The sequence below is a fragment of the Tachysurus vachellii genome, chromosome 3 (assembly GCF_030014155.1).
Source record: "Tachysurus vachellii isolate PV-2020 chromosome 3, HZAU_Pvac_v1, whole genome shotgun sequence".
NCBI lineage: Eukaryota > Metazoa > Chordata > Actinopteri > Siluriformes > Bagridae > Tachysurus > Tachysurus vachellii.
In genome coordinates this window covers 23,684,899-23,699,001 of record NC_083462.1, presented here as the reverse complement: position 1 = coordinate 23,699,001, position 14,103 = coordinate 23,684,899, and the positions used below count along the sequence as shown (strand labels likewise).

General features: G+C 37.2%; 1 protein-coding gene across 1 annotated transcript in view; it reads left to right on the top strand.

Annotated features, from left to right (window-relative positions):
• Positions 1 to 14,103, top strand: part of mdga2a (MAM domain containing glycosylphosphatidylinositol anchor 2a) — a 190,406-nt gene that overhangs the window by 162,008 nt on the left and 14,295 nt on the right. Inside the window, exon 11 of the mRNA XM_060866341.1 lies at positions 4,089 to 4,266. Coding sequence (XP_060722324.1) covers positions 4,089 to 4,266 — 178 coding nt within the window. The remainder of the gene's footprint in view (positions 1 to 4,088; positions 4,267 to 14,103) is intronic.

Below are 14,103 nucleotides of genomic sequence, written 5' to 3'. Positions count from 1 at the left end.
CAGTAACTCAACCTAAGGTGAGTTGGGGGGTGTAACTCGGGTGTTGGATTGCTGATTGGAAGGTTGCGAGTTCAAATCCCAGGTCCAACAAGCTGCCACTGCTGGGGCCCTGAACAAGGCTTTTAACCCTCAATTGCTCATTTATATACAATGAGACAAAATGTAGGGGGCACGGTGGCTTAGTGGTTAGCACGTTTGCCTCACACCTCCAGGGGTGGGGGTTAGATTCCCACCTCCGCCTTGTGTGTGTGGAGTTTGCATGTTCTCCCCGTGCCTCGGGGGTTTCCTCCGGGTACTCCAGTTTCCTCCCCCGGTCCAAAGACATGCATGGTAGGTTGATTGGCATCTCTGGAAAATTGTCCGTTATGTGTGAGTGCGTGAGTGAATGAGAGTGTGTGTGCCCTGTGATGGGTTGGCACTCCGTCCAGGGTGTATCCTGTCTTGATGCCCAATGACACCTGAGATAGGCACAGGCTCCCCGTGACCGGAGGTAGTTCGGATAAGCGGTAGAAAATGAGTGAGTGAGTGAGTGAGTGAGTGAGTGAGTGAGTGAGTGAGTGAGACAAAATGTAACTTGTTCTGCATAAGTGGCATAAAATGGCATAAGTTTGTAGCAAATATTTGGTATCACATTTTGTAAAGATCAGTTTTTTTCCAATGGGATTTGAGATTATGTTCTGTAAGATTTGTCTGGGAAACTGCTCATCATGATGCAACTAAGCAAAAGTTATTAATTCCTAGGATTTTATTTAATCACATTACAATGACACAATCACATTGCCTTTATATGAATTTAAATCTAACTTTGTGAATCTCTAGTCTGATTTATTATTAAGATAAAAGATAACATTATTAGTAGATAGATATCATTATTATTATTATTATTATTATTATTATTATTATTATTATTATTATTATTATTATTATTATTATTATTGAATATTATAGTACAGTACTGATTGTACAGTATGATTTTTGTAAATGTAAAAAAATATTTGAATCACCCACAGTTTATTTCTACATATGTTAATGCCATTTTTTATTTTTGTTTTTGAAAGCAGTATAAAGTTGCAGAGTACACATTGAGAACAGCCTTTAAAATAGCCTTCTCTCGTACTTCTAGGTTGAGTCATTTCGCACTGAAATGTGCTGCAGTGGGCATGTTTTCATATTTAAATTCATGAATATTTGATTTGTAGACTTTGTGTGGTGAAGCAAAAAGATACAATTAAAACGAGTCAGTATTCCAGAAAGAAAATAACGATTTTTCTACTTTAATTTCTGCTAAAATCAAATCAAATTTTATCAAATCCAATCCAATCAAATCAAAAAAGCTGTTACCTTGTTTTTTTTTGTGTGTGTGTGTTTTAAAACAAAAATGAATGAAACATACGCAGACACTGATTAAATTACATGAAATTTCTCATAGAGTAGTTCCAAAAATGATTTCTTATTTCTTTTTGTGCTTCTTTGTTTTGTTTTTCTTGTAGACTTTGCTGTGTTTATGTTCACTTCCTGGTCAGTTCAGATCACTGCTATCGAGAGTAAAGTGAAGTTAATGAAACTTTGGGATGGGATAGCACAGCTCGGCACAGCTCAGCTTCGGCCGCAGGTCACATTCAGCATTGCATGCTGTAGCCTAATGAAAGAGTTTTCTCTACAGGGTTAGAGCTCTGCTAGGCTGTGTCATGAACCACTGTATGCCATGCCTGATTAGAACAATTGATCTTGTAGTGATGTGGTATTTTTATGTCCTTTAGCTAGAGACAGGTCTCATGCTGTCGTGACAGCCTTGTTTTTACATCATAGTTTTTAAGGATAATATAGTGTCAGTTGAGTACAGTATATCTCAAGTAAATCAGTGGGTACTTACATGCAAAAAGGCATCAATGTCCATTTTTACTGTAGAAATTCAGACACACATATTCTGTTACTGCTGTGTCTGGGGTTTTATTCTCCAGCAAATGTAGCACAGCTGTTTAAACAGCAGGAAATTAACCCAAAGGCTGAAATGCAAATTGGCTTCCTGTAATCCATTACCGTGGAAGCAGGTATTGATACTAAATACAATCTAGTGCACTTACTATACATAGGTTTCAATTTGAAATCTTTTTGTTTGATTCGTGCAGAAGTTTGTTATCATTTTTATTTTAAGCATGACAAAAATATAATAATGTACCAAACATTGTTGTCTGTAGACTTTTTTAAGCAAGAACTACATCACATGAGCTCATCCCACTGTTATTAGAGCAAAGATTCCAAACCAGGCACTCATATGAACTGTTTGCAGTTATAAAGTCTTTAGTTTGAGGGCTGAAAACATGTTAAAATTTCACACAAGCATTGATTTTATCTGTGCAAGTCACCTGAAGCAAGTCCTACATGGTTGCTATAGGAATAACATTTGTCAGCGGTTGGCTATAGCGCTTCCATAGAATTCCACATCAGTTTTGTTGGAGGCTGTATATATAAGTCAGCAGTGTGTATTTGGCGATCATATACAGTACAGTATAGGAGACGAAAGAGAAGCAGTGTGTGCTCTTGAATACGGATCATATGCACTCTACTGTCTTCTCATTGATGGTCGCTGCACTGAGTCGCTCCACTTTTCCGAAATTTGTCACGTTCTTGGACACGCCCACATCTTACTTTGTATCTGCGAGTTGCTGTATGTCTGAGTGTTGCTGTACTGTATGTCCTTAGTATGCCTAACAATAATAAGTACAGAAAATGACGAACTGTTTTTTTTTTCTTCAAATCATTGCAACTAATCTATTGGCCACTAGGGGTTCTCAAAAATATTCTCATCTTAAATAAAGATAGGAACAAGTTACTTTAACACATACAAGAACTAACAAGACGTGTAGGTATCAATATTACTAGGTCTGTTTATCTGTAGGTTACTTGTTCATAGATTCAAGAAATTATTCTGTCTTGATAAACAAAGTCTCCACACAGTTCAGTTCATATTAGTAAACTCAACATTTTACGTTTACGCTAGAGGGGGCGAGATAGAGGGGGTGGGGCTTCCAGGTGGTTTCAGTTAATATTTGGTCATTTTAAAAAACCTCTGAAATGATTCTATATTTATATTGAAACATCTTGCGGAAAGAAGACAGCTCTTTTTGTGTATTTTTAAATGATAACTTGATATTAAATTGCTTTACAAAATGTGTAAAGGTTAGCGGAGCTTTAAAAAAGTTCAAAATAAATATTGTAGTAAGTCAATGTAATTAGATAAACATCACTGAACATTGTGTAATATAGTGTAGGGAAGATTAAATATTTCTATAGCACAAGCCTAGCGCCAGTGTAAAATACTTTCAGTCAGCTCTCTGACGGATAAAACAAGCTTCCCTTTTGTTGAACCACCAAATTGTATTATTTAGATAAAGGCATAATTATTTAAATTTAATGATGTGAAAATAAATTATTGAATATGTTTAAATGGGTTTACAATTAAAAAGAACACTTAAGTAATCAAATCTACGCTCAGGAATACTTTGCTAAAGCGAGACCAGAAAGAGGGAGTAGTGCTCTGTTCTGCTTTTACACACTTCACCGGTCTTCCCGTCTTTTAATAAGCATAAAACACTTGACGTGTCTTTTAGGTTTATGTTTTCTGTCTAGTGTATTGCTGGCCAGTTTGTAAAAGTTATTAATCAGGTCACGAATGATGAATGTGTTTCCGGGTACATGAAGTTTATTATCATACACGTATACTGTATATGTTTATATAGTGAGCTATGAGTTTGTAGGTCTAAGTTATATACCTAGGAATCTGCCTGTGTCTAAGAACGTCCCTGTGGATACCTTATGTGGGTTGTACTAAAGTCTAATAATACACCTTATATCCTCCTTGTTGTAGAAGCACATCTGATTATATAGAGCACAAAGTTGCTGTAATAATGGTGCCTTGGCTTCTACAGGTTTTTCTGACAATCCTTCAGTGATTTTTTTCTTTTTGTATTTGTATTTGGTTTATATCTCATTTTTCACAATTTATGTTCCTTTATGTGTTAAAGCTAGATTAGACTTGCACCAGAAAGCCAGAATGTGTATCAATGGATGTTTGGGCTGCTTCACAGATCGGGCAGCAGAGGTGGTGGGAGCAGGAAATACCTGTTGAAGGCCCCATTCAGAAAGGAGAGCTTATCACTTATAACCTGACAGAGCTCATCAGACCTGAAGCCTATGAAGTGCGCCTGACCCCTATCACCCGCTTTGGTGAGGGAGACTCCGCCATCAGGATGGTGACCTACAGTGGTGAGTGTTATACAGCTGTTACTAAAGCAGCTATTAATACTAATGCATTTACAAATTATGTACATGTCAGGATTTCGTCTTTTGACAGTTATCTTTATGAATCGCTAAAGTTGTTTCCCTAGTGCCTAAGTTTGTGAATCAGTGGACCCTGTCTCATTTCACACAATTTGTCTCTTGTTTCTCTCGTTATATACAGTATCTTTCGCATTATGTTAATCTTACTGGTGGCTGTTTTTACTGAAGGACTTTTGTTTAAAATGGCAGACATCTGTATTATTGAATCCCTGACTATTGAACTAGGGAGCTGATTGAGACACACCTTAAGTCAAGTTTTACCAAAATACAGATCGTGAGCCCATGTCAGATCATCTGATTTATTAAAGGGATCATGGAGAAACTCACAATTGCTTGTATTGAAGATTTGGCTTTATATATCGTCACTGTCAGGCGGGGCGGAATCCTCGTATCTCCAAAACCGTTATTTTTCAGGAAATTAAAAAAACGCAGTGCACAGGGTTTAGTCCGCGTTGCAGTGGATTGTCTTGCGCTAAATTCCTGTCCTCAGACGAGCACCAGAACTAGCGGGGGTCAAGATATTTTCTTCTTTGAGCCCAGTGTTTTGAAGACATTTACCTCAGAAGACATGTTGATTCGTTGAGTTGAGTCTTCTTGAGGAGAAATATGCCGCAAAGCTCTCCCGCGGAGTGAGGAAGAGGTGGACAGTTGAAGTGTCCAATGGAGTTATGAGATTTGCACTCAAGCTATTTTCAAGACTTTAGATTGGTTAATAACTTGTAAAAATAATAGACCCACGTGGGGACTGACCAATAGCATCGATATGTGAAAAAATATGAAATTGACAAAATTTGGACATACGAGGTTTCCGCCCGACAGCGACGATATGACAAATTTTGTGTACTTCTGTGTAGAAAACAACATTTAAATAAAGAAAGTAGATGCTAGTTTAAGTTGTTTGTTGCTGTCCTGATATCCTACACTAGAGAAGTCATTTCTCCATCCTTTCTATCTATCTCCACTGGCTCCTCAAGCCTCAAGTAAATTACCAAATTTATTTGAAAGATTATTCAGATAAATAAAAACACAAATATGCCTGCCATTGAATCTGAATATGAGTCCTAAATTGTTAATCTGGAATAAAAATTACACAGTAGTCAGGCTGTGGGCTCTAAAGATAATTATCTTTCTGGGAATCCATTTGTGGACAATTTAATAAAATATTTGTCAATAAGTAACAATAAGTCAATAAGTATTTATTTATTAATAAGTAATTAGCACTACTGTCAGGTGCTACTAATATGGAGTGCTGCTAATTCAGCTTTATTGTGGCTAATAGATTGGGAAAATTGATTTTCCTCTATTGTAGAAATGAACATTACAATCGTATTCGTAAGAATTTCAAAGGAAAAATAAATCATGTTGATGTACAGTAACAGGGTGGACAGGTCATCGGGACGGAAAACTAATTTTAAGGCTATTACGTATTATTCACTGTAAAATATGCTTGGATCTAATCTAAAAATACACAAAAATTGTCTAACATGTTTGTTGAAATGATCCAAAGGCAGATTATCATTTTTGTCATTTTATTTCATTCTCAGGTATATATACTGTAGAAGGTGTTTCATAGTTTTTTTGAATGAAGTTATTTTGAATGAAGTATTTATAACTGTTAAGTCAGAATACACTGATATACAGACACAGAAAAAGCACACTATGACTGGAGTGGCTTGAGTGTATAGAAATATAAATATCTAATGGTACTTAGTAAGGAAAGTAGCGTATTATTAGCGTATCACATACAGTTTTATGCAAAAGTTTGGGCACCCCTCTGAGGCTGCATAATAATTTGCTCCGTCTTTATAAGGAAAGGTCATGGTGATATGTCATTTTGTTTCCAGAGAAAGCTGGATGTTTTCAGAAAAAAATGACAGAAATTTTTAGTGTAGTGTAATAATTGCTGTGCAAAAGTTTGGCCACATTTTCAGTTGAACTAATTTGAATACCTGTAGTAACTTCAGGCTATCTAACAACACAGAATTGATATGTTTGGCTCAATTAAGGTGCAAAGAATCATGAGATTTGTTAGCAAATTGTTAGTTTGTTTTGTTGTAAGTATTTTTTCCCCGATTAATAGAAAGTAGCAAAATGGGAACTTCATAAGAACTCACTAATGACCTAAGAAGTAGGATAATTCCGTTTAAGGACTCTGTCTCCACAGTTAGATGTATAGTTGAAATATTAGTTAAAGTGGAAGGCCACAGGAACAACACAGGTCATGAGTTCGAATCCCAGGTCAACAATGCTTCCATTGCTGGGCCCCTGAGTAAGGCTCTTAACCCTCAATTGCTCAGTTGTATAAATTGAAATAAATAATGTAAATCACTCTGGATAAGAGTGTCTGCTAAATGCCAGAAATGCAAATGTAGAAGGAAATATGTGGTAGGCTGAGAATATCTAAAAGGCAGAGGTGAAGAACGGTTGGAATGGTGACACACAAACCACAGACCATCTCCAAAGAGCTTTATGTACTGTACATCTTGCTGCTGATGTTTGTGCTTACTGCCAGAAACAGAGTCATTTGAGGTATGCACAAGCTCATCTGGACAAGCCAGAATTATTTTATAATAATGTGCTGTGGACAGATGAAACTAAGATAGAGTTACTGTACACAACCAAAAGTGCTTTGCATGGTGGAAAAAGAACAGCTTTTCATGAGAAGAATCTGCTTCTTACTGTAAAATCTGGTGTAGGGTTCATCTTGTTATGGGGCTGTGAGGCCAGGTGGCAGGTTGCATGGATTACACTCAGTATCAGCAGATTCTTAAGAACAACGTTCAACAATCAGGGGTTGGTTGTTTCAGCAAGACAATGATTCAAAGCATTGTTCCAAATCTACAAAGTAATTCATGCACAGACACAAATACAATGTTCTAAAATGGCCATCCCAGTCCCCAGACTAAAACATAATTAAAAATCTTTGGACTGATTTCAAGAAAGCTGTGCATGCTCATCAGCCATGAAACCTGACTGAACTGGAAATGTTTTGCGATGAAGAATGGACAAAAATGCCTGCAGCCAGAATTCAAGGCTTTATCAGTGGCTATAAGAGGCATTTTTAGCAAAAGGAGCCCCTACTAAATATTGATGTGATTTAAGGTGCCCAGATCTGTTTTTGTTGTGATTCATGTTTCCTTGTTACTATTTATTCAATAAATGTCATTTCAATTGTTACTATTTCCATAAGTATGAATTATATCCAAAATGAAAATGATGCTAGGAACACTATGCAGGTAATAAAATGAAAATATGATAATTGTATCATAACAATTATAATAATGTCTGTTACCATTTTAGTGACTGACTAATTCTATGCCTCTGTATATGACCTAACATTATCCAGTGATGTTTTCTAGCACCTCTAAATGACCCTAATATGTTCACTAACATTTTGCTCATAACGTAAATAAGCTCTGTATCACTCCTCACTGAGCAAATATATGAGCATCTCACGATACAAAGCAAACCCATTCTGCACCTTGCATGCCAAAGGGATAACACTCAGCTATCCAGCTCAGCCATTCTTACAGGTTACTACTCTAACAGAAGCTGTTAGAGCTGCTTGCTGTTCACAAAGGCTTGGATTAGCGGAGACAACATGGAGGTTGCAATTAGTTGCAGTTGATTGTACTGGCAGTGACACACAGTGAACTGAGCTCATGCTGTTTTTCGGGCATGAGCTTTATGCTATCTGTAGTGTGTTGTTATTTTTAAGATTTCAGTTTTTTCAGGTGTTTATGATGAGGATTTTGGGGCATGTGTTAGTAAATAGCATGTTGGCCTCAGACCTCTGGGGTCGGAGTGTTTGTATGTTCTCTCTGTGCTTTGGTCCAAAGAAATGCAGGCTGATTCCCATCTCTGAAATGACTGTAGTGTTTGAATAGGTGTGTGAGGGTGTGTGTTTTGCAAGGCCCTTAACCCTCAATTGCTCAGCTGTATACAAAAATTAATAAAACAAAAAAAAAAGAGATAATGTAAGTCGCTCTGGATAAGTGCGTCCGCCAAATGATGTAAATTAAAAGTGTTGTGTGTGTGTGTGTGTGTGTGTGTGTGTGTTTTTAATGCAGTAAATAAGTACTACTGTTGTTGTCCATCTTTACTTTGTATTTGGTTGTCATGCACAGTAATTAATTGCAGGGCTAATGAAGCAATTAAACACAACATTTCCCTTTTTTTCCCCGTATTGTTAGTCCCTGACCTATTTGTGCTAGCACGAGGATGTGTTTTTGCTAGAGAGCATTGCTGTAATTCACTCTGGATAAGGGCATCTGCCAAATGCTGTAAATGTAAAATGTTCATGTAAACATTAGGGGAAAAGCAAGGACCAGTGCTGAGAGTAGAGCTGATATCATAGCACGGTTGAAGTGCCCTAAAGGCACGTCAGAGAAAAACAAGTATCCTTTGTCACAGAAGATTAGAAAAGTTAACAAAACCGTGCAATTTCTAAACCTATGTCCACAATGTGTCACATATCGGATTGTTCTGTTTATGCTTGCATTTAACACCCAGGTGACGGCAAGCGTTATGATAGCTGCTGGTTATTATCCTTCGTTTACTTTCTGATAAGGACCTTATTGTTCACTATTGTTCAACCAAGAAGCTGGTGTCAATTATGTTATATCTCTTTCGAAGCCAGTGAGGGAAGCATGCAGGTGCATATCATGATAGAACTAATTAGCACTTTAGATTATTATCTTGATTTATGATCCATGGCCAGTGGAAGACTCTTGTTTGTGTCTGATGCAGTTTGGGTGTTGTGTCAGTTTCCATTTGAGATATTTTCCAGCCATTGCTGGCGACTTGAATCCATGGCCAGGAGTCCAAGAGAGCAGTGTTGGATTTGGTCCAATCTGCCTGTCTGTCTTTCCCTGTCACATTGTCTGTCTGTCTGTCTGTCTCTCTCTCTTGCTGTCTCTCTCAAACTGTTTCTCTGTCTGTCTGTCTGTCTGTCTGTCTGTCTCAAACTGTTTTTCTGTCTGTCTGTCTGTCTCTCTCAAACTGTCTGTCTGTCTGTCTGTCTGTCTGTCTGTCTCTCTCAACTGTCTGTCTGTCTGTCTGTCTTAAACTGTTTCTCTGTCTGTCTGTCTCTCTCTCTCAAACTGTCTGTCTGTCTGCCCCCTCTCCCTCACTCTGTCTCAGACTGCTTCTCTGTCTGTCTGTCTGTCTGTCTGTCTGCCCCCTCTCCCTCTCTCCAACTCAGACTGCTTCTCTGTCTGTCTGTCATTCTGTCTGTCTTTCCCTGTCACTTTGTCTGTCTGTCTGTCTGTCTGTCTCTCTCTCGCTCTCTCTCTCATACTGACTGTCTGTCTGTCTGTCTGTCTGTCTGTCTTAAACTCTTTCTCCTTCTGTCTGCCTGTCAACCCTCTCCAGACGTTCTGTCTGTTTATTGGTCTCTTTCCCTCTCTCAAACTGTTTCTCCTTCTGTCTGTTTGTCTGTCTGCCTGTCTTTCTGTACCCCCCCCTTTTCCTCACTCTGTCTCAGACAGTTTTTCTCTATATCTTTGTCTCTGTCTATCTGTCTCTCTTTCTGTCTCAAACTGTCTGTCTGTCTGTCCTGTCAATCACTATCGGAACATTTATGTCTGTGAGCTCATGTATGTGGAAGAGGGAGATGTGAGTTTCCTGTGAGTGTGTTACACATCCCTGTGATGCTCCATGACAAGCAGTGTGAATAAATGGTGTCACATGTTTTGGAGTAACCAGTGAGTCTTCACCCTCTCCATTCTGTAGCTGTCATATGATCAGGGAGAGCTGAAAGAGCGATGCTATTAGGGAGCTATGCACTGTGCAGCTGCAAACATTAGATTATCATATCTCTTTATTTTTTTTAATTATAATAATGTTTAAAACATAATAATCTCCTTATAATGGCCATTGATGGAAATGTGTTGTGTGGCAGAAATCCTGGCCAACATCTCATCTCATCACATACGTTCGTTAACATAAGAGTCAGCACATCACTGCGAGTCCTCACACATCGGCTTATACATGTTCAGCTCATGTCATTTCCAGTCACACTTCATTTCAGAGGCTTTCTGTTGTGGGTTGGGATGTTTGCATTTATCTTATCTCTTATCTTAATGGTATTTACTACCATTATTATTTCTACTAAAAATAGCACCTTTCACTAATCTGGCTCCAAGGTTAATTATTCAGATTATTCAAATGACAGCTGAAGTAAACAAAAATGAAATGGCAGCTTTCCGGCACGTTGATAAAATCAGGACAGTGCGTTGATTGGAAAACACGTCATACACGCAGACACATACACACTCACACTACACACTATAGCCACACTCCGAGGTACTCATGAGGACGTTATTGCTAAACATTTTCTACTAAATGCTCTAGATACATAAACAGAAGTGCGTTGTCCCTAGACAGCGCTACCTTGCAAATATGTAAAGTAATTAAAGCACTATAATGATTGTTGACATGTACAGCAGGTTGCCATTAAGCATGCAGTACTTAAAGAGAAAGAATTTTTAAGTGTGTAATAACAATGAATAAACACATAAAGATAATATTCTTTCTTTCAGCCTTATGGGATCATTATTCCTTTGCCTGTTAGGCCTCAGGAGACCTGTTCTTATGAGATCTGTTCATACAGTACAAGAAGATTCAGTTCCTCTGTCTTTCTACAAGCTGAAAAAAAAACTGCAGCATAACTAGGACAATATAATCTTCACACGGTCTCACACTCACGCCTGAATTGCATGTTCTGATGCTGCCAGCAAGCCAAAGATAGCTTCATTCTGATGAGATTCTTGTGTACAGGCAAAGGATGAGTAAAAAATAATTTCAGCTTGTTACACTCAGTAATGAAGGATGTTCAGAAGATTAATCATACAGATGATTACTGGAACAGTTATTACTGAAACACAGGGTTTTTGTTTTTTAATAATTTTCCAAAAGTGATGGCTGCTTGAATGAAATGGAGGTTTTGAGGATCTTATTACTACATCAGATAAAGCTCATACGGCATTTTTCGTGATCACAGTAAGGTTATACTGGACTGTAGGCCATGTCCATGTGAAGTAAATTATTTTGCACATGGTCTTTTTAAAAGGCAGCGTATCTGACACTCAGAATAAGTCACACTATCAGTCTGTGTCCTTGCTTATCTATGCTTTTCGCTGCTAACATAAAAAAGCATTTGCATAACGACAGGCCCTTTTCCGTATTCAGTAGTTACATCCTTTTTTTTTTCTGAATAAAAAGGGTCATTCAGTGCCAGTTTGAGAAAGGCCCTTATATTCAGCACACAACTCCACTGGAACATTGTACAGGATATTAGCAACAGGGACAGGAATTCCTCTATGGTTGAATATTTATAGTCTTTACACCTAATAAATTGTTTTTAGGATTCAAACCAGTAACATAATGCTAAGAAAATATTTTGAATTAAACTATAGGGCTTCTCACGCTTGAAGTAGTGAACGCTGGGTCGTTGTAAACAGAATCTTCTTCCATGTTTCACACTGCTCATATTTTACCCAGGGTTAAACAGTTAACCCTGGCTATTTATAATCTGACAGTTCACACTGTATGTTCCTAAAAACTGCTTGGATGAATACAACCTTGATTTGATAAATACAGCGTTCAACTGATTTAAATAACGGCTAGTCTTGCGCTTTCGCACCAGTGAGAAAAAAAAAAACGCAACCACGTAAATCCTCTTTGGTTATATAAAATCTTCAGAGGTGCAAGAAATCAAAGAGTTTACACAGTATGAATTGTGACTGTAATGACTGTAAAGCATACATTTCTTATTGGTTATCTGTTGCTAAACATCTCAAATTCAAATTACAATTTTATTCTTCATACACAATGCATGAACTGTCCACTTTATAAAAATAGTCAAAGATTTAACTTAAAAGTAAAATAAAATAATACAAAATGGAATTAACACAAAGGTATTGGCTATACAAGGAAGAACAAACGAACAAAATCTAGAAAAGCAGTGACGTTGTAACAAGGCATAATTTCTAACTGTACACACAGTTAACACACGGTGCTAACGCTGCTTCAAGGCAGGATTTAAAAAGTCTAAATAACCTGCTTCTGTATTACCAGTGCGAAACGTTTCTCTACGTTTTGGTTAAAAACAGCTGTGTAAATGAATATGTAATGACTAACTGGAACATATAAGACAATAACTTGTACATATAAGACTTGCTGCAGCAGACCTCCCAGGTCTATCCTTATATATATAAAGAAAGGAAATTGAGCTTATGGTTTGTGTGAGTTTGCTGTTGTGACACATGCACAATGTGTCCTCTGTGTGGGAAAAAGTTCTGTGTTGCGTCGAATGTGGCAGACGCGTTCGTTTGCAGTGATGTCTGTGTGGGTAGCTGTACATATGCTCTACATTGTCACATAGAGGAAGTCGAATCAAACGATATGTACTGTAACAATTTTACGGAAGCATTTCTATACCCGAAACAAATCGACCACTGTAAATGTAGTCAGTTTTCAGAGTATCTTTTACAAATTTCCTTTCATGTATTCTTTTTTTTTTTTTTTTTGCCCTGCTCTTAAAGTGTGTGTAGGGACAGGACAGTTCATTCATATCACTACTAAGTGTTCAAGAAAAGTTCAAGATATGGTAATAATCTGCATTTTAAAGACTGCATTATATTTATCATTTATCATGAATCTTGGTACTGTATCATGAAAGCACACATACAGTAAAATCATAAAATTCTCTCTCTCTCTCTCTCTCTCTCTCTCTCTCTCTCTCTCTCTCGCTCTCTCTCTCTCTATCTCTCTCTCTCTCTATCTCTCTCTTTCTCTCTCTCTTTCCACTGTTTTGTGGCTCTACAAGACCAGCTCAGAGATCTTAACCAATATTCCTTTACACATGTTTGCTTTGCAGGAATGATTTCTTATTAGCTAGTTTAATCGAGTGAATTAAAATCAATTCTTTCCATGACCTACAGCATTTCATAAATCATGCCACGGTAACGAAGTTTCGGGGTTAAGCTGATGCTCCACATTTATTCAGCGTGGCAGAAATCGATCATGAAAAAGCCCATGCATCTTCTTGACAGCTTAGATTGTATTTACTCCGCGAAAGAAATTACAGTGACTTATTGAAACAAACTGCATTTTTGTACCCTTGACCTTTAGCTTGTTTTCAATGGATGTATCCTTCTTATGTTGCTAGTGAGAACTGCATATTAAGAAGCAGCTGCTTTGAAATGCATGAGTATATGGCCTTGTAAATGCACAGAGCACAAACGCTGCACTCTCTGCTGTATGTCTACTCATTTGTGCACTGAATAGCTAATGGGGGCTAATATCATGAGGTTATTAAAAAAATTATATTTGTATAATTCAGCATTAGAATTATCAATTCAGGGTCTTCGGGATAAGGGATGAATTCTATGTTTGTGAATAACAACATATTAATCAAAAATGACTTTTTTTTTGTACAGCTAATGTTATACCATTTTATTGAATTTTAATTAATATCACTTCTAAATTTTATTTTTAATTTGCTCTATTTTAATCACACTGCTTGCTGTACTCTGTTCTGTATGTTCCTAATAGAATTTGCATTTAATTCGGTTCTTAATTTATCCCATATGCTTTTCTAATACGGTCCTTGTAATATGGTTTTCAAAAACCATTATTGATTAATTAATGATTGTAGTTATTTAGCATGTCAATAATGTTCTGAACTTTGAATGAAAAATGCAAGCAATTTAAAGCTGAGTTGATTTTTTATCTTGTTGCTTTAATTGAGTTGGTTTA